Source organism: Crocodylus porosus, unplaced genomic scaffold (genome assembly GCF_001723895.1).
Source record: "Crocodylus porosus isolate Cpor-Errol unplaced genomic scaffold, CroPor_comp1, whole genome shotgun sequence".
In the NCBI taxonomy this organism is placed as follows: domain Eukaryota; kingdom Metazoa; phylum Chordata; order Crocodylia; family Crocodylidae; genus Crocodylus; species Crocodylus porosus.
Window position 1 is genome coordinate 8,156,509 of NW_017728921.1, and position 26,857 is coordinate 8,183,365.

At 42.1% G+C, this 26,857-nt stretch overlaps 1 protein-coding gene across 1 annotated transcript in view; it reads left to right on the plus strand.

Moving 5' to 3' along the window:
* Positions 1-26,857, plus strand: part of GLT1D1 (glycosyltransferase 1 domain containing 1) — an 87,386-nt gene that overhangs the window by 3,743 nt on the left and 56,786 nt on the right. Inside the window, exons 2-4 of the mRNA XM_019539388.1 lie at positions 7,882-8,030; positions 12,867-12,972; positions 21,003-21,054. Of these exons, the coding sequence (XP_019394933.1) occupies positions 7,882-8,030; positions 12,867-12,972; positions 21,003-21,054 (307 nt within the window). The remainder of the gene's footprint in view (positions 1-7,881; positions 8,031-12,866; positions 12,973-21,002; positions 21,055-26,857) is intronic.

The window sequence follows — 26,857 nt, forward strand, 5'->3', positions numbered from 1 at the left end:
GATCATCGCCCGCTGGGATTCACCATCCAGCGCAAGGTGGCAAAGGCCTGCAGCAAGGCAGCAGCCCTAGATTTCAGGAGGGCGGACTTCAGTGCGCTAAGGAGAATAGTTGGGGATTCACTGAGGTCCCGGAGGGGAGGGGAGCCGGGTGTCCAAGAAGAGCGGTCGCTCCTTAAGGAGACAATCCTCCAAGCCCAAAGGGAGGTAATCCCAACATGGGTCACAGGGGGCAGGAGGGCACACCAGCCCCCGTGGCTCACCAAAAGCATCCGGGAACGTCTCCTAGCTAAAAGGGAGGCTTACACCCAATGGCAGGGAGGGGCCGTCCCCAGGGAGGACTATACTGTGGTTGCTCGGGGCTGCAGGGGGGTCAGGGAGGCCGAGGCGGAGATGGGACTGGGACTAGCTTCCCGGATCAAGGACAACAAGAAGTCCTTTTTTAAATACATGGGGGGTAAAAAGAAGGTACTGGGTAACGTGGGGCCTCTGCAAGACACGCTAGGAAATTTGGTCGTCACACCAGATGTCAAAGCTAACCTATTTAACGACTTCTTTGCCTCCATTTTCCTGAGCAGGGACCAGATCAGCCCCCACACCAGGCCCCCCTCAGGCCCCAGGGGAGGCGCACCCAGGCCCAGGGTCAGGGAGGATCTAGTCAGGGAACGTCTGGAGGGACTGGATGTGTTTAAATCAGTGAGTCCAGACGATCTCCACCCCCGAGTGCTGAGGGAACTAGCTGCGGTCATTGCGGGACCCCCGGCACGGCTGTACGAGCACTCGTGGTGCTCTGGTGTGGGGCCAGAGGACTGGAAGAGGGCCAACGTGGTTCCCATCTCTGAACAGGGAGGAAGGAGGACCTGGGGAACAACAGACCAGTTAGCCTTACCTCGATGCTGGGCAAGCTTTTTGAGAGAATTATCCTGGCGCATGTCCGCGAGGCACCAGCAGGGGAGATCATGCTCAGGGGCAACCAACATGGGTTCATTAGCGGCAGGTCCTGTCAGACCAACCTGGCGGCCTCCTACGACCAGGTCACCAAATCCTTAGACACAGAGGCAGCAGTGGACATCGTCTTCTTGGACTTTCGGAAGGCCTTCGACACTGTCTCTCACCCCGTTCTCATTAAGAAGCTGGGGGCTGTGGTGTCGACACCCACACAGTCAGATGTGTCGCCAACTGGTGGAGCGCCGCCCCCAGAGAGCGGTGGTGGATGGGTCATTTTCGGCCTGGAGGGACGTGGGCAGTGGTGTCCCGCAGGGCTCGGTCCTCGGGCCTGCACTGTTCAACATCTTCATCAGTGACTTGGACGAGGGGGTAAAAAACACTTGTTCAAATTTGCTGATGACACTAAGATGTGGGGGGATGTGGGCACACTAGAAGGGAGGAATAGGCTGCAATCAGACCTAGACAGGTTACAGGGGTGGGCGGATGAGAACAGGATGGGATTCAACACCAACAAGTACAAGGTGCTGCACGTGGGGAGGAAGAACCAGCAGCATACCTACAGGCTGGGGAACTCCCTTCTCGTCAGGGCAGAGGCAGAAAAGGATCTTGGAGTCATCTTGGACTCCAAGATGAACATGGGCCGGCAGTGTGGGGATGCAGTCAGGAAGGCTACCCGCACCTTGTCCTGCATCCACAGATGCATCTCAAGCAGGTCCAGGGAGGTGATCCTCCCCCTCTGTGCGGCACCGGTCAGGCCGCAGCTGGAGGACTGCGTCCAGGTCTGGGCGCCGCACTTCAAGAGGGATGTGGACAGCATGGAGAGGGTCCAGAGGAGGCCACTCGCATGGTCAGGGGGCAGCAGGGCAGGCCCTACGAGAAGAGGCCACAGGACCTGAACCTATTCACCCTCCTCAAGAGAAGGCTGAGTGGGGATCTAGTGGCCATTTACAAACTCATCAGGGGGGACCAGGAGGCACTGGGGGAGTCCCTGTTGCCTCGAGCACTCCCAGGAATGACCAGGAATAGCGGTCACAAGCTGGCAGAGGGAGATTCAGACTAGACATCAGGAGGCGACTTCACGGTCAGGGCGGCTCGGATCTGGGACCAGCTTCCAAGCGAAGTGGCGCTGGCTCCTGCCCTGGGGGTCTTTAAGAGAAGGCTGGACAATCACTTTGCTGGGGTCGTTTGACCCCAGTACTCTTTCCTGCCGTGGCAGGGGTCGGACGTGACGATCTGCTCAGGTCCCTTCCGACTCAACCACTATGAAACTTTTCCTAGAGGGAACCCTTTTACCTTCAGGACATGGAGGCAGCGTGACTATCTGGCGAGTACACTTCTGCTGTTTACACCACTGTCCACGGTGGGCCTGATGCGCAGCAATGCCGTGCAGCTCTTGGTGCATACTCCTTTCAAACAAGGACAAATCATCATGTGTTAACAATACATTCATCCCAAACATTTTGTTTGGAAGGAGGAATCTGAGGCAGAGAAAAATTGAAGAAAAATAGGCTTTTTTTTATAGATATGGAAAAGAAATGCTTGGCTGATGGTGTTCGGGTACACCCGAGCCATTCTTTTTATAAGCTATTGGTTAAAAGGTTAATTGGAAAAAAGCAGTTTGCACCACCAAGAACAAAGGGGATAGAACTTTTTTCATTGTTAAGTAACTTCCAAACTGTGGTTTAAATACCTCTGACTTGTGTTTCAGGGGTGCACGTTGTAGCCGTGTTGGTCTAAGGACGTAGGCAGACAAGGTTCTTTGGGTGAATCTGATATCCTTTATTAGACCAACTTAAATAGTTGGGAAACAATTTTTAAGCAAGCTTTCTTAGCCTGACGAAGTGTTTTTGAACCTGAAAGCTTGCTTAAAAAATGTTTTCCAACTATTTAAGTTGATCTAATAAAATATCGGCTTCGCCCAAAGAACCTTGTCTGCCTCTGACTTATGTTGACTTCCAGTAGCCTTGGATGAGACCCTGTGTGCTCCACCATGACCAATGCACGCTTTGGGTTATCATGGGAGCCTGTTCTATCGGTGAAGGTTTTAAGGAAGAGAAATAATCAACACACTGGCTTTGCACGTATTGTGGTAGGGATCTGCCAGTAACTTCATGGGCAATGATTATTCCTTCCTCTTGCTTTTCAATTCAAAATGAGAACATAGGGTTTTTGTGTGTTTTGGTGGGTTTTTTTTTTTTTAAAGGAAAAGAGGTGGCATTATGGTAGAGAATAAACCTTGTGGTGTGCAAACTACATCATATCCGAACTGCAGACCGTTTTAATTCTCAGGCAGTAGAGCTACAAGTCAAATTTGTTTGGCGCACACAGCTTAGGTTATGCACGGAGAACCAGGAACGGTGGAACTGGAGCAGGGAAGAAGGACGGTGTTGCATTTTTCAGACTGCTAGCCAGGATAAACCAGAAGCAGCAATCAATAATAGTAGAGAGGAATCTATGAACTGGATCGTAAAACATCATCCAGTATTTCATAGCTGCGTTAGACAAAAATTGCTTTCCTGTGTAAGTCCTTGATTAAAGTGAGGGCAGGGGACACAAGGTCAGCAGGGACTACACCTTTTAATTTTATACATCAGCAATATCCTTACACATGCACTGAAGATCTATTACGCGCTACGATATTAAACCCTTCCCTTGCTTTGCATTTCCAGCACACTGTAAATAATGCTCAAGCACTTAGGTGAGAGTGGTGAGCGGATGTTATTTTTCCCTTATCCAGATATGAGGAAACAGACATACAACTTGATTTTGAGTTGTAGTGCGTATCGTGGTCTTACATGGCATCACAGGGGCAGGATTGGGTCCATATAGCAGCTCGGTCAGAGTCAGTGGCTTAGCCAGCGATAGGATACAAGAGCTCCTGGTTCTCAGGATCAAATTCAGTAACCAATACCCATCATCACAGTACCAAAAAGTGTTAGATAATAGAAAGTTAAAGTAATTGAAGCCTACAGACAGAGAACAAATTCTAATACAGTGAGCTGGGAGTTCACATTCTTTCTCAATTAGGGTATTTAATTTAGTAATATGCAAGTATGACTTGTCTCCAAGTAGCCATCAAACCTTGCCTTAACAAATTATCTGTTTCATCTGGACATAGTTGGAAATTTGAATCACCCACTGTCACTTAATTTCTCCCTAGTGAAGCAGGCAAGGGTCAGCTTCTCATAGTCGCATGCTGATTTGGAAGTAGGACTTCACTCTCCACAGAATAGCCGGAGTTCTGCAGGGCAATTGCTGGAGTAATACGCATGGCTGAACAAGGCAAAATCTGGCGGTGTGTCACAAGTGTCACGTTAGGGAAAGTTTTTGCTATGAAATGTATCATTGTAGATAGTGGATAATATGACTTCATAAGAAGCGCCATCCTGAGTCAGATCAACAGTTTATCCAGTTGGAGCATCCTGTCTCCAACAGCGGCAGAAGTGGATGCCACATGGGGAGAGCATCCAACCGGATATTTCTACAGTGATCTATCCCCTATTCAGCAACCTCCCTGGCACCTGCCATTTATTGGGTTAGAGATGCCAGAGGAAACATCTCCAAAAGCCATTAATAAATCTGTCATCCATGAATTTATCTAGTTCCTTTTTGAATCTGGCCATGCTATCCGCCTCCACCACACCCTGCGGCCATGAATTCCACAAGTTAACTACACAGTGCATAAAAAAGTAGTGAAAAAGCTTCACAACTCAGTATTTCCTGTTGAATTGAACATAGTATTGCATTAGCTTTACAGACAGCAGGAAATGTATGTTATTTTCCATTCCAAAAGTGTTTGTTAGTGCACTAGCAAAATAATCTGAGTTCTGAGTTTCTATCAGAAGAGAAAACAAAGATATCAGGAATGGGTCTATTACGTGCTGGCTTGATCCAGGGACATTTGTGACGTCACTGGCAGAAGAGCCTTTAACAACAACCACAAAAAAAAAAATCTTCTAAAATAGCTGCTCCTCCACCTGTCTGTCTGCCATGAAGCTGTCATATCTGTGCAAGCATATAAGAAATTATCTTCCAAGAAATAAAAAAAAAAAAATCCTTTCACAAGAAAGGAAAATTTCATTTCTATATATTCCAGATTCTAAACATTTCATTCTGTACATTCCAGTAATAATAGATTATTATTGCTTAGTGCCCTGATCCTACAAACATTTGTGGATGTGCTTAACTGGAAGCAAGTAATGAGTCATTCTTATGCATGTGCATAAGCAGTTGCGACATCAGGCCTCTCCCCTTTTAGAAATTATTGAGAATCGTTTTCTTTTCCTTACAACACTGCATCACCATCACATCTCAGCCCTCACCATTTGCAAGTTTAGGCTCTGCCACCTTAAGGGACTTAAAGGCGGTATATCCGTCGCTGGACTATTCAAGGAAATCTCCAGCCCTGTTTGCCATCAAGACTATCATTGTTCCACTTTGATTTGTTTCCGGCACAGACAGCTTCGTTAGCAGGTTTTACCATTGATCCCACCAGCCCCATTTGTAGCAGCTATAGCTGAAGTGGAGAAATTATTGTCCATTGGCTAGCTATCAGAGTGGTTCAAAGCAAAGATCTGAAGTTTTCTTTCTGCCACATTTTTCATCCTGTTTCAATAGTGTGCGACTCTTTAGGACACGCACATTGGTCTGCACACAAGGGAAAGGCAAGTAAAATACATCTTCACTTTCTATACTACAAAACTACTGTGTCAGGGAACTAGCCTCAATGCCCCGGCTTAAGTAAAACATAGGGCAGTCTTGCTTAGATACATTTTCTGGGTTTTTTTTTCTCAATTGTATTAAACCTGTGGTTTTTGATAACACCATTAAGTTCCATTTATACGTGCAATTGGGACTCGTAGTAGAGATGTTATCTTTTATTAGACCAACAAGATTTTTGCAAGAACTTTTCTTTAATTTCAAGCTTGCAAAATCCCAGACTTTTTAGCTGTGCTCAGTATGCATGGCTGTTCTATAGAGAAGATCAAAATCTAAAGTAACATGGACAGAGCAACCTTTATGATTATGTTCCTTAGTGAGCAAAATTGCTGCGAAGTTGGAGAACATTTTTTTCCCCGCATTTTAAGTCTTGGAAAGGGTCAAAAATTGCAATGAGATTTGGACGTGGAAACTGGAGGAAGAGACCTATATTTATTCCTTGTCATTGGGGGTGGGGAGGGGAAAAGGTAGTTTCAGATCAAAATTCGTAGCTTAGTTTGCTGGGCTCTGATCTCCTTGGAGCGTAGTGGTAGGGAGTTATTTTCAAATTAATTGTAATATGCAAACATATTGCTTGTACATGATAGGGATTTATGGTAATTGGAATACTGAAGGGAAAAAGAAATCTTTTAGACAAAAAAACCTTTTAGCCAGGTTAATGAGCACCTGTGAACTTCTGGAATGTAATGCCTGAGCATCCTGAATGCTTGCCTGAGAGAGTATGCTTCTACCGCAGTGGGATTTGGGTTTATTTCTTATTATTACTATTTAGAATCAAATTGTGAACCTCTTACAAATGGTGATCAGATACTTGCACATATCCATGGGGCTGCTGATGTGAGTAATTGCTCAACAGTGAGAATAAAGGGCTCCCAATCTGGCTGCATTTTATTATTTATTAGTACTTGGTGGAATTTATTGGTGGTGTTTCAAATTGTGAAATCAAAAGTAAAATGAGTTTGTTTTCAGAATGAGGAGGAGATACCGGACCATATGTTATGCCAATAAGGCTCTCTGATATGGTGTTAATGCACTTTCCCCAAGGCCTCAAGACATTTTACAGCTTTTTAAGCAGCCGTTTCTGCAGTGATGCCTAACTTCTGCAGGACAGATAGTTACATTCATTGGGAGGATATGAAATGACCAGGAAAGGAAAAAGAATCATACTCAAGAAGCTATCGAATTAGGAGATTTTAACACCGGAACAGTTAACACACTGATGAGAAATAAACCAACTGGAGCAATATATAATAACCACAAAAAAGGAAGTCTTATTTTTATGATATTGGAAACAAACACTTCACATTTGAAGTTATTTTAGTATATGTTTAAGAGATGCAAGTTCTTAAAATATTCCTCACACTGGCTAATGATAACAGCCCTATTACCAATTGTCAATTGGCTTTAGATCAGGATTTTAACGTGAAGAGCCATGTAGCATTATTTTTTGTTGTGCAGCATGTATAAAAAGGCAACAATAAATACTCTGTTTTGATTTTTAATTTCAACAGCTTTAACTTTTGGTTATGCCCATGCAAACATTTGTTAAATAGTGATTTATTAAATGATACCATGATAAAGATCATTATCCTTTTTATTTAAGCCTATTGTACAGATAGGCAAATTGAGGTGAGAACAGATTAAGCCCAAAGTCAAACATGTCAATAGGTGTCCATGGATTGTAATTTTAGGTCTTCCACTCGAATCTCAACTCCTTTTCCCCTGAAGCAGAGATTTTTCTTGCACAGGGTATGTGTGGTTATTGTAACAGGATTGATTAATTGAATGCTTTTTGTATGTTTTTTCGTTCTCGTGTCTTTTTTCGGGTGTTTTACGTTCTGAACCTGCGCACAGTGCACTCCCATGGACTTTACTAGGAGGTGGATCAGGTTCAGAAACTCCCATCCTGCAAGGTGCTGAACTTCTTCCACTTCCATTGCTGTCCAAGAAAAGTGGGGGCTCTCAGTACCTTGCAGGAGCAGACCATTTATACGGGATGCAGCTATTATGTTGCATAGGGATCAGATGTTCACAGGGACAGCAGAAAGCATCTTTCCATGGGAAAGTATTTTCTAAGCCAGGTTTTCTAAGGAAGGTGAATCTTGAGGCGAAAGTTATTAAGCGAGATGTTTTGATTAAACTGTTCAACATAATGGCAAGCCTGCAGTGTATTAACATTATCCTCTTCCTCTTGTTCTATTTCTTTTTGTGATGAAGGGATCATCTAGAGGCCGCAGGTCATACGTGCATTCTTAAAGATGCTTTTCGTTATGAAGGCCCATCTGAAATAGCAAATTTAATCTCTGCAGAGAAGTATGAAGCAGCCCTGGCCATTCATCTTTATAAAGGAGGCAGACTTCTGCAAGGTAATCCTCTTTCAATTTAGCAGTAAAAATAACCCTTAAAAGAAAGAGATTGAAAAGAGAAAGATGAATACAAATAGCTGGAAGTGGAAAATGTGTATAAACCCATATATAATGTAGTTATTCTGTTTATCCATTTCAGCAAATGTTAATAATAAACATTGACAGTGTTTCTCTTCAGGAGATTTGAGCCAAAGAAGAGAAGACTAACTAAATGTACTTCTAAAGCCTACAACATGTTTTATAATTAAGTACTTTTACTCTATTAAGATAAGAGCATTACATTAACATTAAGATATTTTCAACAAATATGCTCTTTCAGGGGAAGATAATAGCTTGGCTAAGTATAGCAGAGGTCAGAGAGAAGAAAGAAGAGAGGCTAATTTGATTTTCTTGTTAAAAATGAATCATGTTTTCTAGATGTGAATAACTTGGCATTGTCAGTCATGCCAGCGAAACTGCCGGATAACTGCATGTTATCTGACAAATAATAAAATCTTCTCTTGTAACTGGTCAAGTAGAACAAAGTTGAGTCTGCCTTTAATGACATATTAACAAGTCTGGCTTCTGAAATTAAGACGCCCTCACCTGCTGAAATCTCAAGGACAGTCATTTTCAAATTCTCATTCGTGTTATCCAGGTCCATGCATTTACACAAAAACACTTTTGTGTAAATGTGTAATTGTACGCTTTATTAGACCAACTCAGATTGTTGGAAAAAATTCTTCTTTGCAAGCTTTCAGGTACAGTTTCCCTCTGTCAGGCAGAGGAAGCGTCTGCAGATGGCCTGTGCTCTTCCTGGAGTTGGTCCAATAAAAGATAGCGGATTTACCCAAAGAACCGTCCGTGTCTGCCTGTGTCCTTAGACTAACACAGCTACAACCAACACACCTCATTATACATTTGGCACTTTCATCAGGTTAGAAAATGAATTGCATCACATTAGTTTTCAGGCTTCAAAAGTCTCTCTACTTTCTAATGTTAGTACATTTTCAGAAAGCCCGAGGTATTGCTGCTTCTAGGCGTTTGTACTGTTTATGGCAAAGGTGCCCAGATTCAGACTGGGTACTGTAGAATACAACTGCAAAATAGTCATAATTCTGTAAAATGAACTCTGTTTTGTGATTTGCATTACTGCAATACAGAAATGTTGATTATATGACAAGAGCCAGAATAGTAACAGCAAAGGCTGATGAAAGGTGTTGAGACTGTCTCTCCAATTGTTGTACACAGAAATGAGCATAGGGTTAGATGCTCCAGCTCCATGGGGCTTGTTGTTTGGCCCAGTTCCCTTACTGTATTGAATGCAATGGCAGCAGAGTTCAGCTAATGCTAAGCACTTTAGAAAATCCCATCCTAAAATCCCAAGTGGCCTGAAAACCTTGATTCTTGAATAACTTAGAAAGTCTTCTTTATTAATCTAAATAGACCATGGTCACACTGTTCCTAAGAACATCTGCAATATCAGACAGCCTTATACTAAAAAGAAATACATGGAAAGCTGCAAGATGAAATGCAGTAATATGATTACTAGAATGATCAAACTGACAAATCTAGAAGAGATTAGTCTGTTTTAAGGGGAAAAAAAGAGGATTTGAAGGAGATGCAGTAATTGGTTTTTAGAAATGTATGATTAAAATCACATCTATTCCTATATACTTTATATTAATAGAAACATGTAATGACTGGAACATTTCTAAGTACAGCATCATATGTAAATATGACCCTATCTACATGAGAGCGGGTTTCAGTATCAGCTCTGTAATACATTAAAGAACAACTGATTGTATTTCTATTTTGTCTTTCTACCCAAGTGCTCCAAAAGCACGATAAACATACGTAATACTTCTATCATCCAAGAAAAGCCGGTATCTCTGGGGAAAAAATGGGGCAGGGATTTTGAATACCATCTTCACCTGAAACTACAGAGGAAGTTTGGATAGGAAGAAGGGCAATGCTTAAATTGGATTTTAGTCTGGATACCATTCATAATGCCAACTTCTGGGAAAAGCGTCATTGATTCTTGAGTAGCCATGAGTATTCAAGGTCAGTTCTGTCTCCTCCAAAACACGGCACCGGTACCAACAGCAGCAGCGGCAGGTTTTCCCCTAATGCCATTTTTATTATTGGTCCAAAGTTCAGAGAGAAGAGTGCCACATGCTGAATTGTTAACATCACTTCCACCCAAAAGTACAGGAGAGAAACAAAGCACATTTCCATTCCTTTGCAAGTCATCTTTAGAGCATATTGAGTGAAATACTAGTTATCCTCTACAGGGCAGCACTTCAGACACATGAAAGATCTTTATATGAACAGGAAAGATCTTTACCCCGAAGTGCCAACAAACTACAGCTCCAAAATCAAGTCAATACATAGCTGATAAAATCTCGTCTATCCTAACATCACAGTTCTTTATAAAGCCCACAAAATCAGCTTCCTTGATGACAGCTCTGTTAGCTGGATCCCTTTTTTCCAGTGTTACTGGAGACCTGGGGTTTTTTTTGTTTGTTTGGGGTTTTTTTTACAGAAGTACAATCTCGCTTATCTGCAAGGTTCCTTGGGTAGATGCGATATCTTTTATCAGACCAAGTAAATGAGATCATCTCACTTATCTGGAATGTGGAAGCAGGTATGTTGTTAATTAGGAGGCATCAGCTTGTTATTTGTTAGCTTAACGAGGTGTTAAACTGACCACTTAATTGTGTTTAGTGCTGTTGCAATGTTTAAAGAATCAAGGATAAATGCTCATTGTCTGCTAGACTAATCATTGTCTTGATTAGTTTAAGGGAAAACCTTTTTCCTGGATCTGGCTCCAAACAAACAAATCCTATTAGAATGAAATCTTTTTTTTTTTTCTCTCTATTGCTTTTTTCTGTAGCTTAGGTTATACATAAAAGCAGTGTAACAAGGCTGGTATGGAGGCACTGTGTAAGTCTGCATGGGTTTTCAGTTTACCCCAATGCAGTGCATCTACCCCAGGCTTTTGTACCCAGACAACTAGTGTAACAAGAATAAGTATCTAGGCTCCTGCAAAGCTAGTGAACTGCTTTCCACTATTACAGCACCACTGCCCTGCAGGATTTGTGAAGCGTCTTTCCTATGCTTGGGAGCATCTGTTTTTGGTAATTTGTAAACACAAAGCACTTGCGCTGTTGCATCGCATTAGAAAGAATGGTTGGTTCAGTGATGCTTCAGGGTTTGCAACTGCCTGTCTGAGGGGCGGGCAATTATTTTGGGCGGAGGGCTGCTTACTGAGTTTTGGGAAGCTATCGAGGGCCACATGACAGGCAGCCCAGGGGCAGATAAATATTAATTTTCTAAATATTTTAGGGCCCCACAGGCCAGATAGAATGGCTTGGCAGGCTGCATCTGGCCCACAGGCTGCATTTTGCCCACCCCTAGCCTATCCTTTAGGGATGTAGGTTGTAGCTGTGTTGATCTAAGGACGTAGGCAGACAAGGTTCTTTGGGTAAATCTGATATCTTTTATTAGACCAACTCAAATACTTGGAAAAGTTCTTCTTAGCAAGCTTTTGGGCACAAACACCCTTTTGTCAGGGTAAGGAAACGTATGTAGATGGTCTGTGCTCTTCCTGGATGGAGAGGTAGAGCAGCCAGAGGCCTGATGAAGAGTGTTTGTGCCCGAAAGCTTGCTGAGATTTTTTTTTCCAACTATCTGTATTGGTCCAAAAAAAGATATCAGATTTACCCAAAGACTCTTGTCTGCCTGTGTCCTCTAGGGAGACACTGTAGCACAGCGGTTCCCAGCCTTTTGCACTTTACATCCCACCAGCCATTGGTTCCACCATGCTAAATGATGAGTGGGGGGAGTTCCCCGGCAGACGGTCAATGAGCAAACCCAGAAGTGCCAGCAGCACATGGCAAGAGAAGTGCTGGCATGAACTCGGAAACGCCCACCACCACTTCCCCACATCTCACCTACACTCATCCTGCCAGTGGGACATGTCCCACCAGCTGAGAAACACTGCTGTCACAGACTTCCGGTTCTGCCTTACTTGGACTAATGACCATTTCTTAGATGTTGCAGTACAACCAATACTTGTAGGACACTGGGAGGGTTGCTCAATATGGAAACTGTTCCAATCGCTGTTCTATTGCAAAGCTCCTGGGTCAGAGGCGATATTTTTTTTATTAGACCAACTAAATAGTAGCAAAAAAACTCCTTTCATTGCAAGCCTTCAGGCACATACACCCTTCTTCAGGCTGGAGAGAATTCAACGATTGTAAAAGTCTTCCTAGGTAGAAAGAAACTTCATTTTGCACAGAGGAGGTAGAGGGTGAGAGTTTATTCCCTGGGTATCTTAGAGTCCTTTTGTGAGCATGTTGTTCTGTCATGTGCAGATTAGGCTGGCTTGGAGGTGTTTGATATCAGAGTCAGACGGGAAGGTGAAAAACCCTACTTTCTAGGTTAGCAACGAGGTTTACTTTTCTGGTATTCCATGCTGAAATACGGGATTTTCCATGTTTCAGAGATCTATGCTGTAGCCATGTTGGTCCCAAAAAAAGAGATATGCAAAGCTCTGTATTGTTGCAACACATTTTAATTGAGTGTGCTCAGGGCTTAAGAAAACCTGATAGATAATACACTAGCATGCATGATTTTTCAGTGCGACATCCATGACAATTCAAGATTATCCAGGTATCACTTTCAAAGGACTATGGGCACAAGACTAGAAGTATAGCTTGGATTGGTGGTAGACTGTCAAAGACACAACATCTCTTTGTCACCAATGCTGTTCGGTACTAGTTTCTTTTGAGTCCTTAACTTATTGGATAGCATTTAGAGAGCCGCCTGGTCTCGTGTATTTTTATTTTTCAGGTTGTAGCATCCCATTTGGAATCATCTTTGGTGGGACTGACATAAATGAAGATATCAAACATGAAGAGAAACACCGGGTGATGGGGGCAGTGCTAGAAGAAGCTAGGTAACAATAAATGTGAGATTTATGGTGGAAGATTATTACCATAATTACTCAAATATAAGACGGCCCTGAATATATGATGACCTCCCAATAATTAGATTCTCTATATGGAAATGTATAAATTTGTATAGTATAAGTATTGGAGGGTTGTCTTAATTCCCTTTCCCTGCTGCTATAGCAGGAGAAGCAGTGGTTGGGGGAGAGGGGTCAGGTGGCCCCCTTGCCTTCTGCCTGCTTCCCCTTGCAGCCTTCCTGCCCCCCCCCGCCACCTGTACCCCCTCCAGTCTCTGCTTCCCCACCCCACATTACTGTCAGATGGTGCTCGGGCTGCTCCCTCCTCGAGCACAGCAGGCAGAAGCTCAGCCTTTACCTGGCCATGTAGCCGTGTCAGTACTGCTGACCAGCTGGGCACAGGGAAGGATTTTCCATGTGCACCATACCCAGATAGAGACCCCAACCCGAGCCTTTTCCCCATGTTGCTTCGGGGGGGTGTGGGAGAACCTAATCTTATATTCGATATCTTTATATAAACAAATGATAACAGTAAAAGTTTGATGAGAGTTCAGTGGTATGAGAGGGGACGTTATGGAAAAGAGACTTCTACTCATTCCCTTCATTTTCATGCTTTAATTGCCACTGTGCAAAAGCCTTACCCAAGGTCACTCAAGGATATGGTGGAAGCTTTGTGGATTGAAGCCTGGTTTCCTAGGGTGGGATTTTCAGAGGCCTTTGTTAGGAAGTCCAATCCCATTAAAAGTTAATGGAATTTATGCTTCTAATTTACTACTCCAGTGCACTGCCTGCTAAAACACAGCCGTCCTTTAAAACAATAGATGCATGCATGCGAAGAGGAAGGGGGTATTCTAGCGGTGGTAGAAGGAAGCAATAAGAAGAACGACAAGCATGTTTAATTTGTGGTCTCACATAGTCCCTGCCACAAAACGAAACATTTTTAAAGCTCTTTTCCACTTTACTTTTAGCTTCCCCTCTATGTATATCTGATGTAGTCAAATATATACAAACATTCTGTAATACAAATAGCACCCGTCCTATCAGCTTTGCTTCCCAACTGTTAGTATTCATAGAAAATTTACAACTAAAAAAGCATTTGCGTTTGGAGCGGTGCATTATAGATTTAAACTTGTTCACACATCTTGGTGAGAATTTTTTGGGTTACTCTTGGGAATTTGGAAATGATTTTTTGTTTTTGTTTTTTGTTTTTTGTTTTTTAATTGCTGTTAACAATTTGCTTATTATAGCTGTATCATTAAAGCAGTCCAGACCCTGTGAGAAGATGTAGACAGTTCCTACAAATAGTCAGTGGATTGAGGCTTGTTTGTTTGTTTTTGCAGATAAAGATAACGCAGGTGCCATAATTATAAAATTAGCTGAGATAGCTCAAGCACTAATGCTATATTATGACATGCATTTAAAATAAAGAGAGTTTTTAATAACCTAGTTTAACCATATTTAACATCTCTGTACACTGACAGGGAGGGACTCTTTTCCTTGGGGTTTGAGTCAAAATCCATTGACCTTGATGGGCTTTCAGTCCAGCTATCAGTGGGTCAATAGGTTGTTTTTTCTCATTGGAAATAAGAACCCTTCAAAGGTGTCATCAATTTGTTTGTAATTTTAAATACAAAATTAACAGATGGTTTAACTTCTATGGAGGGGCCCCTTCTACCATCTTTACTCATATCAAGTAGTGCCTAACTCTAGGAGGCACCCAACTTACTTGCTGGTAAATAAATAGGGACCTATATAACTCATGGCCAGATGAAGCCATTTTTGTGGCTTGTGTTGAAGGGCTGATTTTTGGGCATTTTCTAGTGGCTCTGCCCCTCACCACTGATTGGCAGAGAGGTTCTGCCATTGCTGAAGACAGTAAGTCTCAAGCACGTGAGAGTGGCTGCAAGGATTGCAGTGTTGTCTGAGTATCACGGTAAGGATGGAGAGATGATGAAACAGCATATTATTTGCCCCTGGGTTTTCTTTTTGGGTTGATTTCATGGGAAATCGTGGCCAGTGGAATATTTCCCAGCACTTGTGGATACTGCCAGTTTTCGCGGTTTCTCCAAACACCATGAAACTACAACTTAAGTAAGTCCCAATAAATAAAGCAGGACTTCAGCAGAATGATCCATAGAGGAAGGTACTAAGGAGGATGCATAAAGGTTGTTGAGTAGTGGATCTACCCGCTTGAAAGTCATGGCAGGACTGGGGCTCTGGGTTCAAAATCTACAAGATACTCAAGCTTGGTTTTGAAATTTAAGTGCCTGAGCAGCTCCAGTAAAGCCAGTGGAACTGCTGATTTGCTTATGGTCAGGAATATCTATAAAAACATGGCTGAGCTGAGGCTTAGCCCCCTATTCAGGAAAGTATCTCTATTCACAATAGCACTTACGCATATTCTTAACTCTGAGCTGTCCGGTCACTCATGTATTTTCATTGAGGGTACATCTGAATAGGAGACTGAAGGTATGATTGCTACATGGGGCAGTATGCTTGTGCTAGCTTTAATCTTATAGCAGGTGTAATCATAATGGTGAAACGCAGGCTTAGCCACATGCTGGCAACCAGAATGTGCATCCCGGGTCCCTGGCCAGCTTGTGCTTTGCTTCCAGCATCTTCAGAGCTGTTGTTATCTGTGCCAGCTAGATTAAAGCTAGCCCAAGGAAGCCTGCTCAGGAGATGATCACACCTTCAATTTGCTGTGGAAACATACTCTTAAGTATTATCACTAATGCCTTGATTCAGGACAGCATTCAAGCATGTGCTTCAATAGTTAAAGTTAAGATGCAGTTTAAATGCTGCCCTGGTAGGGGCCTTAGAGATTTATTTCTGTTGGTAAGCAAATAGGTAGAATATCAGATACCACATAGAAACCCTCCAGGTACATAACTGGAAGAGAAGAAAAGAGAAATGGGGGCCTGGCAATTTAAAAAAATAAATAAATCATGTTGAGTGTTAAACTGAAGTAAACTGAAAATATTTACATTTGAATAAGGCTGCTTTTTCCCCACCCCTTTGAAGGCTCTCCACGGTGGCTCGTGGTTTTGTAGTTAGGATGTACATCATCTTTGAAACTTGCAGAATTTGACTTATGCAGAAACGATGGCTGATCAGCAGGGAACCTGGTTTTCTCTGATTTAAAAAAATCCCCAATTTTTGGCTTGAAAAGGTAACCCCAAGTCCACATTTTTGAGAGATTAAAATGAAACACCCCCCCATATATAGATGTATATGTAGGTGGTGTTTCATTTTAATAATGGAAAAATGTGGATTTTAGGTTACTTTTTTTAAACCAAAAATTGGGGATTTTTTTTTATCAGAGAAAACCAGGATCCCCACTGATCAAGGATTTGGTGCAATAATTAGCATACGAACTTTAATTGTGTTTTATTAGCTTGGATTTTGTCTGGTGCTTCAAATATTATTACTGGGTGTTTTTCACAGTTTGCAATATTTTCTCTGATATAGAGTAACTTACTTTTTTAGATGCACCACTGAATGGATCCCCCCTGCAGTATTATCACTAGTATTATTCATTGCCTAGTTATTAAAACAAACACTGATTTTTTTTTTTCTTTATTGATTGCAGAAAGTTTCATGAATTGTAGATTACATGACCGGCACAGTATGCCACTAGATTCTGTAAAACAAAGTATTGAATTGTGTCTAGCTTTATAACGAGTGTTTCATTTTTAATCAAATTCCTCTAAGTGGTGGTTGTGCTCCTTGAATTTGATAATACTTTGTGGACTTTGGAGCAACAACTTTTTCTGCTTGTTAATGTGAACTATTGAAAATATAATGGCAAAAACTGGAAAGGGAGTATATGCAACTGGAGCAAACAAGCATTTGCAAAGGCTTTAATGGCTTTAAAGCTGTCAAGTTATATATATGGAAGGCATTGTTATACTGCGTGATAAATACAGTTGCACAATTGCATGGAAAGAGGGTTAATTACTATGAAAAGAAGTGTATTCAAACATTTACATGACAGCCAGTGAGCAGTCGTGACTTTGCACCAACAGATTATAACCTTAGCAGCTCATGGTGGAAGAGCATCACTGTAGCTGTACGTTTTTCATTGCGTTTTGCCTCTAGGCATTGAGAGAGAGCTCCTGTACACGTGTGTGGAGCCTGCTCCGACCCACTGGAAATCTAGCACGTCGGAGCAGACTCGATTAATCGAGTCTGCTGAAGCACGGAAATCGGCGCAGTCCGGCAGCTTTCCGCGTCACGTGCATCAGCGTCGCCGCGCATCTCCATGCTGAAAAAATGACGGGGGGTGGAATAAAACATGTTCGACGAGCGTTAGTTCGAAGTGCCCCGCTACCATTTTTTTCAGCGCGGGGATGTGCGGCGGCCCTGATACACACGACGCTCAGGCCCTTTTAATTAGCGCGACTCTCTAATTAAAGCGCCCAGCGCCATGTCCCACACCATGTGTATAAATGCCCTGAGAAACTACAGGGAGGCAAGGTGTGAGAGCCTCAGGAAGATCAGTATAGGTTTTGCTATGCCACTGTTACAAAATACAAACACCATCACAAATTAAATGTAGAAGAACGGTTATCACACATTTTTATCCCCGGCATGGGAAAAATATACGTGTCCCTTGTTGAACTGAGGCCTGTCCCCCTGAGTCAGGAGAGACTCTTTATTCATGGCAGCACTTGTGCACCTATTTAAGTCTTACTGGGACAAAATCACTAAGGCATTATCACTAAGAACCACAGTGGATCAATTACTAAAGCATTATCACTAAAGCCCCATTTAAGGACAGCAGTCAAGGCTCATGGCTAAATCTCATCAGGATTTAAAGTTACCTTAAAGTTAAGCACATTCTTAATAGCTGCTCGGTGCTGTGTGCAGTCTGTCCTTATAAAGATCACTGCCTGGGACACACAGTCTAGACGTATTCAATATTTTGGTCCCACTAATTGTAATTAGACCTTCATATACTAAGTATCCTTGAAAAAACAAGCCGGGTCAAAACACAGACAACCAGAATCAGAAATGCTTGTGGGAGTGTAAGCCTTAAACATTCTGCACCACGGTTTTTCTAGCTGTACAATGAAAATAATATTACTTGCCTGCCCTAAAGAGGTTGGAAAGCTCTGATTAGTTGATGTTCATACCATTCTTTGAAGATAGAAAGCACTGTGTAAAGCCCATAACCTTAGGTTAAAGAAGCATAGAAATGTACAGATGAAAGGAAGCTCAATGGTCACTTCTTCTAGCCGCTGCACTTAAGTCAGGATCAAGTATACCCAGACCATCCAAGATAAATGATGTCTATTGTCTAATCCTTTCTTTTAAATCTCCAGCCTCCTTAGGCAGCCAGATCCACTTCTTAGCTATCCTTGCTGTTGGAAGATATTTTGGGGGTTTTTTTTGTAACCTAACCTAATCTCTCCTGCTGCAAATTGAGCCAATTATCTCGTATCCTACCTTTCCTGGACAAGGCGAATAAAATGTTACTGTCGTCTTTATAATAACCTTTCACACATTTGAAAACTTATTACATGCTTCTGTCATCTTCTCTCTTCTTTTTTAGACTAAACAAACCCAGCCCTTTCCACCTTTCATCATAGATTGACTTTTTTAAATCCCTTCTATTGGTTGCCGTCTTTTGGACTTCCTTCAATTTATCTATGTCTGTCTTAAACCATAGTGCCCAAAACTGGATGCTGTACTCCAGCTGCCGTGTCTCTGATCCTGAATTAAATGGGATAATAGCTTCTCTTGCCTTATGTGTGGCACCCCTCTTACTACATCCAGAATGAGATTTGCCTTTTTTGCAACAGCATCACTTTGACAACTCATATTCCGTTTGTGATCTGTAATAACCCCGAGAGCCTCCTCTGTAATACTGCTGCCTAAGCAGGTTATTCCTCATTTTGTATTTGTGCACTTGATTTTTCTTTCCTAAGTATAGCACTTTGCACTTGTCTGTTTTTTTTTATATATATAAAAGAATTTTATCTTACTGATTTCAGACCATTTCTCCAATTTACCATGATCATCCCCATCCTCCAAAGCGCTTGCAGCCATTACAGCATGTAATCTGCAGGTTTTATAAGTATACTTTCCGTATGTCTTTCATGACATACTGTAAAGTCCTGGAACCAAACCTGAGCCTTGTGGAAGACAACTTGATATCTCCTCCCAGTCTGACAGTGTACTTTTGATAACTGTTCTGAGTATGGTTTCCTCACCAGTAATGTACCCACGTTGCAGTATGTTTTCCAGGTTTGCTTATGAGAACAGCATATGGTGGCAAGTCAAACACTTTAGCAAAGCCAAGATAGATCCTCATTTACTGCTTCTCTCTCAGTTACCTTGTCAAAGAAAGTAATTTGAATAGTTTAACACGGCTTATTCTTGACAGATCCATGTTCGCTGGCTTTTATTATTCTCTAGATCCTTAATTGATGATTATTGACAGTAATTTGTTCCACTATCTCTCCCAGTCTCAAGGCAAGGTTCACTGGCCTAGAATTCCCCGAGTCCTCTTTTTCAAGATAAGTACCGCTTGACCTGCTGGCACCTCTTGATTTAGTCATATTGGTCTTGTACTGTACTTTCTATCCGTAGCGGGACACTTCACTTCTTTGCCTTTCACATCTTCTCTCTTAGAAACTGCCAGCTCTTCTGAATTGGTTTCCCTTCAGATTTCTTCCCATGGGACTCACCTCCCTGTTCCCTCAATGCGTTGAAGTCTGAAGGCCATTGTTATTGTTTTAATGCTCTCATTTCTTCCCTACGTAGATTCACAAACTGTTATCCCAGGATAACTTTCATCATGAGGATGATTCCCATCTCGAGATGCTTAACCCGTTCCTGCTTGTTACTCAGAATCACTTCGTAATTCACTGGTCCCCTAGTTATCTCTTTCACCTCCTGAAGGAAGGGGGAAAAAAAATCCCCAATGTATTTAACTTGGAATATGTCAGGCATGGCACGTTCTGCTGTATTACATCTTCAGTCGATACCTGCGTGCTGATAGTCATCCTTTACTTTGGATGTTTCCATAAATTGATGTAAAAAAAAAAGCCTCAATCTATTACTGTAGTATCTGACTGTCTCATAATCGGTATTTATCCTCATGAACCTCAGTGAATTAGAAAAGTTCTGTTGTCCCCATTTTTCACAGACTGGGAATTGAAGCACAGGCCTAGATCCTTGCAGGTATTCAGGCGCCTAATGTCTATTTACTCAAATAAATATCCTTGGGAGTCTGTACTTAAATGACTTGACAGAGGTCACGCAGGTAGTATGTGGCAGAGCAGAAAATAGAATCCAGGTTTCCCCGAGTCCCAGCCTAGCATCCTTACCCATCTTTTCCCCTAAAATTGGTATATACTGCAACTAAATACATTAATTTATTATTCTCATATACACACATTCAGTGCACACAACCTTTTGATCCCACAGGTATAAATACATTTCTCATCCAATGTCTGTTAAACAAACAACAAATAGGCACGAGAGTTTGAAACGAAAAGGAGACAGTGGGGAAAAGGAAGCTGAGGATGATTGGGTGTTCATTGGTGTTAAACTCGAAGCAGAGAGAAGTATGGGTAGCAGGAGAGTAAACTATCAGTAGCTGACCTCAGATTCCTCCTTATCCAGCTTTCTGATTGCAAGAAAATAATACCAAAATTCAAGACTTCAAGGTAGAAGTAAAAGAGCAACAGACCATTGGAGCCAGCTATGCTAATCTGGATAAACTGCAGGGGACATTTTTGGGAGTTAGGCTTTTGCTGAATGCAAGAAATCCTCACTTTAACTCTACTGGAGTTTTCAGTTGCTTGCAAATCCAGCTAAAGCCTAGAGAGATAATTAGCAACTGCTTCTTGGTAGAACAAATACCCCCTTCCCATATTTTCATTTTACCATAGCTTTTGTCAGCCTCCAGTCCCTACTCTCATATATTTTTGTTCTGAAACACTCCTTTATTGTTATGCTTAAAGGCTTTAAGCGGATGATTGCAGCCATCTTTTTGTCCTCTTAACTAGGTTTGCAGTGGCTTTCACAGAGAAAATGAAGGAATTGGCAGAAAGAGAGTGGGTATGTTTATATGGTGATTATCCTAAAATGTTATCCTATCAATGAGGCATTAGCCTAAAATGTTATTCTGAGCACTGCTTGGGAATTGTAATAATCTTTGCATTTCTTTTTTTTTAAAGGAAGTATATGTATGTACTTTGACAGGTCAGATGCATCTGACATTTAAGAGAGCGCTGCTCTGTAGCATTTAAAACAAAATATTCTTGTTTTAACCGAGTCTTGCCTAATACCATAGAGCCCCATACCATAGAGCCCCTCTATACGGGCAGGTAAACGGGCAATGGGATCCAGGGAGTGAACCACATAATCGCGCCTCCTGCTATGCTACAGGTACGTGGCTGGAAGGGAGATTGTGGGATCCTGGGCTCCTGCTACGTTGCCAAGAAGCGAGCTCCCGTGGCTAGGGGGGGCTCCTGGGGTGGGGCATGACGGCTACTGTCCGCTGCGGTGCTTTCACCCACCCCTAAGGCTGGGACATCGTGGCAGGTGTGATCTCCCTCAGACCCAGGGCACATGGGCCCCTTGGCTACCAGGACCCGATCCCTGCATCCACAGCCCTGGGACTCTGGGTCCCTGTGCTGCACCATCTGCCGGGCTGAGAGTCCCCTCAGTTGCAGGACTCCCAGCCCTGGCTGCGCATTGTGCAGCGTTGTCAGTTGACAGGGCTTCCAGCCGCGGGGGAGACCTTGCTTGCTACACATGTGAACTGGAGCCCAAAAGCAACCAGCTGTAAAGTCAGCACACATTTTCGAGGTCTAACTATAGTTGGTTGGAGCTTTTTATTGTGCGATAGGTATTTTGCACATGTGGCTGATCTCCAAGTTCATTGCATGATACCTGTAATGTATGCCTGTAATGGAGGGGACCATACGCACATAATTTTTCCTTTTACATAAATTAACAAGCTCCTTCATGTAGCCAGAATTTTACTGAGCAGCTTTACTTGAAACAACAAAAATTGTAAAATAATTTGTAAATGATTCAGCCAGATCTCCAGCTAGCTAGTGTTGCTTTGGCAGCACTGAGAAGGGCATAACCTTGAGGGTGAATTGCAGAGGTAAAATGAAAGTTATGGTAAGACCACCAAATCCATGATGCACCCCTTCTCTCACCCCTATTTATAATACGAGGAGTACATTGCACGTAAATACGTAATAATTTTGAAAAGCCGGATGTAGGCATCAAAAAAACAAAATGCTTTTTATTTTTATCCCAAATGTTACCGCTGGCCAACTACCGAATAAAATTATTCGAATAACACATTCAACAAAAAGTATGTTATTCAACAGTTTACTTGAAGGCTGTTATATAGCTAGCTATAGGGCTGGCTGAATAATGTACAATAAAATCCATAATTATATTGACTAAACACTTGGCTAGTTTTACTTACTGCTCCATTTATTATTTTCATAGCACATGTATTCCAATATTGAATTCGATTTTAAAGTAAGCATTAAATACTTAAGGCAAACCGTGCCCATCATCTTTACCGCAAAGGGAGAACGTTGTTAAAGGGCCTATTCTAATACAGTTGTGTAGAAGTCAGTGATACGTTTTGAAAAGTGATGGGCATAATCAAAACACTATTTTTGGTGGGGAACCTTTGATGTACTATTTCCTTTTGTATTTAAAGTATGTGCCTCTGAAAGAAAGCATGTTGCATTTGTTTTGTGGTGCATATGCCTAACACTCTCTGCCTTGAGCCTGCGGTGAGCTCCCAATGGATAAACCCTTTGGTGCTTACATAGGCCCACTAACCTCAGTAGCATTTGATCTGGGTACAAGAGCCATCTTCCATGGGATTTATTGAAAGAGTGGGATTAATGTTCATTCAGGTCCTAACCCTTTGCCACAGAAGTCAGCAATAGCTTTGCCATAGACTTCGGGGAGGGCAGGAGCAGCCCTGGAGTGCTCACATGAGTTTTTAATTTTCTGAACAGATGTCATGTAGGATTGCCAAGAACTGGAGCTTAGTAGCTTGATTCATTTCCAGAGACAGATGTTCAAATCCCCCTTAACTAACATGGGAAATGCATTGACTGGACTTCATTTTTTTAGGGTATGAGTGCACAGGTGCTTAGAGATTCCTTGTAGCCCAAACCTACCAGAAGTCAGCACAAAAAACCCCTTGTAACTTTACCCACTGGCAGCAGTCCAGGCTGTCCCCTGGACACCAGGACCCAAGGTTGAGCCTGCTTCTAGTCCTCCACTGTCATCCGCTCCCTCCCACCCCCTTCAGTTTGTTCAGAGCAAATGTATAGGCCATGCATCAGTATGACAGCTTCTTGAACCTTCGGGCCCTTTTAAACTCCACTTCCCATCTCTATTGCCCACAACTGGAGCCAAGCACAGAGAAGGGATGTCTGATGGGCACGACTTCGAATAGGCATTGTTAAAAGGATTCACTACTTGAATCCTTGTGCTGTGCATGGTCTCCAGAATTTGGATCGAAACAAAAGCTAGCACAATCTCTCTCTCAAGAAAATAAAGAGAATGACATCAGTGATTTTGTTCCAAACTCGTCCTCCATGTAACTTGAGTAAAAATATAAACTAGAACAAAGAAATGGGGACATGGATTAAAAAAAAAGAAAAGGGTAAATTGAGAGCCACTTAAAGATATCAGGGGGCCAGGGACATTAACGTGCTTTGAGAAACCAGTAATTCAAATGATGCAATTGGCCAAAATTGATTGGAATTGAAATTGGACAAAATGGGATTTTTTTTTTTTGGTAAGATTTCTGTCAAGGCATTCTTTCTAAAGACATCATTTTAAAGTAATTACATTTTGGTTTTCTCTCTCTCTTCCTCCGTTTACAATATTGTTGGATTTTGCTTTATTTTATAATCCTGACTAGTTAACAGATTTGGTCCAGTATATAATTTAGCTAATCCTACTAATTACCATTAAACAGAAAAACAGAACATTTTCCTAAATACCAGTAAGGCAGAACTGGAAGCATTTTGCTTGGTCATGTTTTTCCTCTTGCCATTTGCATCTGTGTTGTTTCACAGTTGTACCTTATGTGCTAGAAGGTATTAAAGGAAACAATACGGTTTCGATTCATTTTAATATGGAAGTGGTTTAGTTTACAAAAAAGGCCGTTAGTGCCACTGAGACTTTGCACTTTTCTAGCAACTTCCTTTAGTTGACCTTACATTTCTGACCAAATCATCAATGAATGTCATTCCCTTCAGCTCCATTGGCGTGAAAAACTAAATCAGCTGAAGATATGGCTCTAAACCTGCCCGTTTAAAGGCTCATCTAATCTGGGCTTTTCCTCCAAAGTTAGATACCAGTAACCATCCAACACTGTGCCTGCACTGCCATATCTCCCAACTGCTTGCAGCAGTGAATCTAGCTCCAGATTGAAAACATGTGAGCTTCACCAGCTTGAAGTGTTTTACTTTGTCTCTATTCCAGGCTTGTTGACTAGAGCAGGGGTCAGGAAGATTTTGGAGCAGGGGCCTGCTTTAGCACAGCTTGGCTTCCACACTTGTGCTGCCTACATGCATGGCCTGGCCTGTACAGCTGTAGCCAAGGCCACAACCATTGCTTGCCACCCTGACAGTGCCCTGGTGGTGGCTTCTCCCCACCACCTGGCTGCCACGCAGGTGAAGCCTATGGTCATGGAAACCCCCCAAAGAAGCCACCGGCTCTGCAGGATGCGCAGGCTGAATTTGGCCCATGCGCCATAGGTTGCTGACCCTTGGACCAGAGATCTAAGATGAGAGCTCATCCCTATAAGGTTGTAACCTGGGTTCTGTACAGATGTTTAAAAATAAGGAGGGCGCAAGGAGCTGGATATAGCTGCGGTCTCTGCGCTAATAAACCGAGTGCTGTGACCAAATCCATCTTCCGTAGGAGGCAGCAGAGCTTGCCAAGTTTGAAGGGGAGGAGGTATTATAATTGAAGAGGCTGGTGTGGCAGCTCTGCCTCTCCTTGGCTTCAGGAGACACAAAGCTTCTGTTGGGCTGATTAGTTTGGTCCAAAAATAGGTGCCTGGGATTATACTTTGGCACGATTATGAACTCGATTTGCAGTCATTTGTGCAGCACACTAGAACTTGGCTCTGTGTATCCATTTCCTAATTACAGGAATAGTTAATCTGGAAATTGATCCACAGACAACAAGAAAAATCCTTTTTCTGCCACCTGGACAATTTGCACCGACGGTGAGTTCAGAAGAATCATCACCGTTTGCAAGTACTACCTTGCCTGAGGAAGCTGCAGTATGACTGATTCCAGGTATTTAAGAGGGGATTTGTCTCTAACAATTCATTGTTGCTCCATCTCCTCTGCATATCTCCTTGTGTGGTCTAATAACCTTTAACAATAATCGCAAGAAGCTGGAAGAACTAAGTGCACACACTGCCTCTTTGATTTTAATTTCCATAATAATATAATCACTTCCCTTATGCATTTCGTTCTCCCCAATTTCCACCAACAGAAAATTGTTTGCTAATGCTATCTCCAACTCCTTTAGTATTGATTGATTTTGACCTGGTTCAATGGGAGAACACATGAAGGTATGAGTTCTAGTTTATGGTCTATTAATTTGGTTATGATTTGCTTTCAATAAAGACTACTACATGCTATGCTCTGAACAGACACAAAAAGAGATGGTGCTGTCCCACAAATTCCACTAGAAGAAAGGCAAAACAAACTGATGGCCATAGGAACAGGGGACAGAGTAAATCTGGACGTTGAAATACCTAATGTCAGAGTCCGGCACACCACATTTTGAATAATAATTGAGATGTATATTAAAAACCTGTTTGCTTTTGTAAATCTATATCAATCTTTGGTAGTTGTAAGGCCCACCAATGTATAGTATCGGGGGGCTTTTCCATCTTTAAATATATCTTAAATATATCTTATATATAAATATATATCTTTACAATTGAAAGAAGCACAGGCTTGTGCTTATACTCATTTTAGAGCACAGAGAGACTGAAGCCCAATTCCTCCAAGGTATTTAGGTAACTAGGGCACTTACATACATGCGAGGAGCCTGTTCCGGCATGCCGGAAATCCAGCACGTCAGAGCAGACCCGATTAATTGAGTCTTCTGGAGCAGATAAATTGATGTGCAACCGCACGTCTCATGTGCATGTTTAAAACATGTTTAATGTCATCTAGTTCAAAGTGCACCACCACCATTTTTTTTTTTTTAGCGTGGAGGTGCACTGCGCTACTAATACACGTTAGTGGCTCACGAATTAAAAGCGCCTGGCACTGCACTGAGAGCACGTATGAAAATGCCCCAGTTGATTTCAGTGGGAACTAGATGCCTAACAATAATCACTTTGAGATCTGTGCCCAAGGATTTATGCGCCAAGACACACAGGGAGCCTGTAGGTTATTTCTCTAGGGAGTCATCTGCCTCTTAAATACTGTTGACTGAAATGTTATACCTGATCCTATAGGAGAGAGCAAAGGATATGTAAATGTTAGCTGCAAATCCTGGGTTTATGCCTTTCATCTTTCTGTGCTGCTCTCTTCAGAACATTTTCCTTCCTTGCATATTAACACAAGCTAATGTGAATCTCATCACTCCCCTAATGTGTGCTTTATTACTTGGCCAGTAAATTACGAATTTAAATTACTAACATGTAAGAAATTGTATGGTATTCAAACCTTTTTATTGTATTGGATTAATTATCTTCAATTATGAAGTGCATAATACAACTTGTTAATAATGCATAATCTAAATGTGTTGAAAATATTGAAAAGACTTTGTGGTTATGATCAATGTTTCATTCTAGTATTATAATGTCAGCTCAGAAGCAAGACCTTCTATA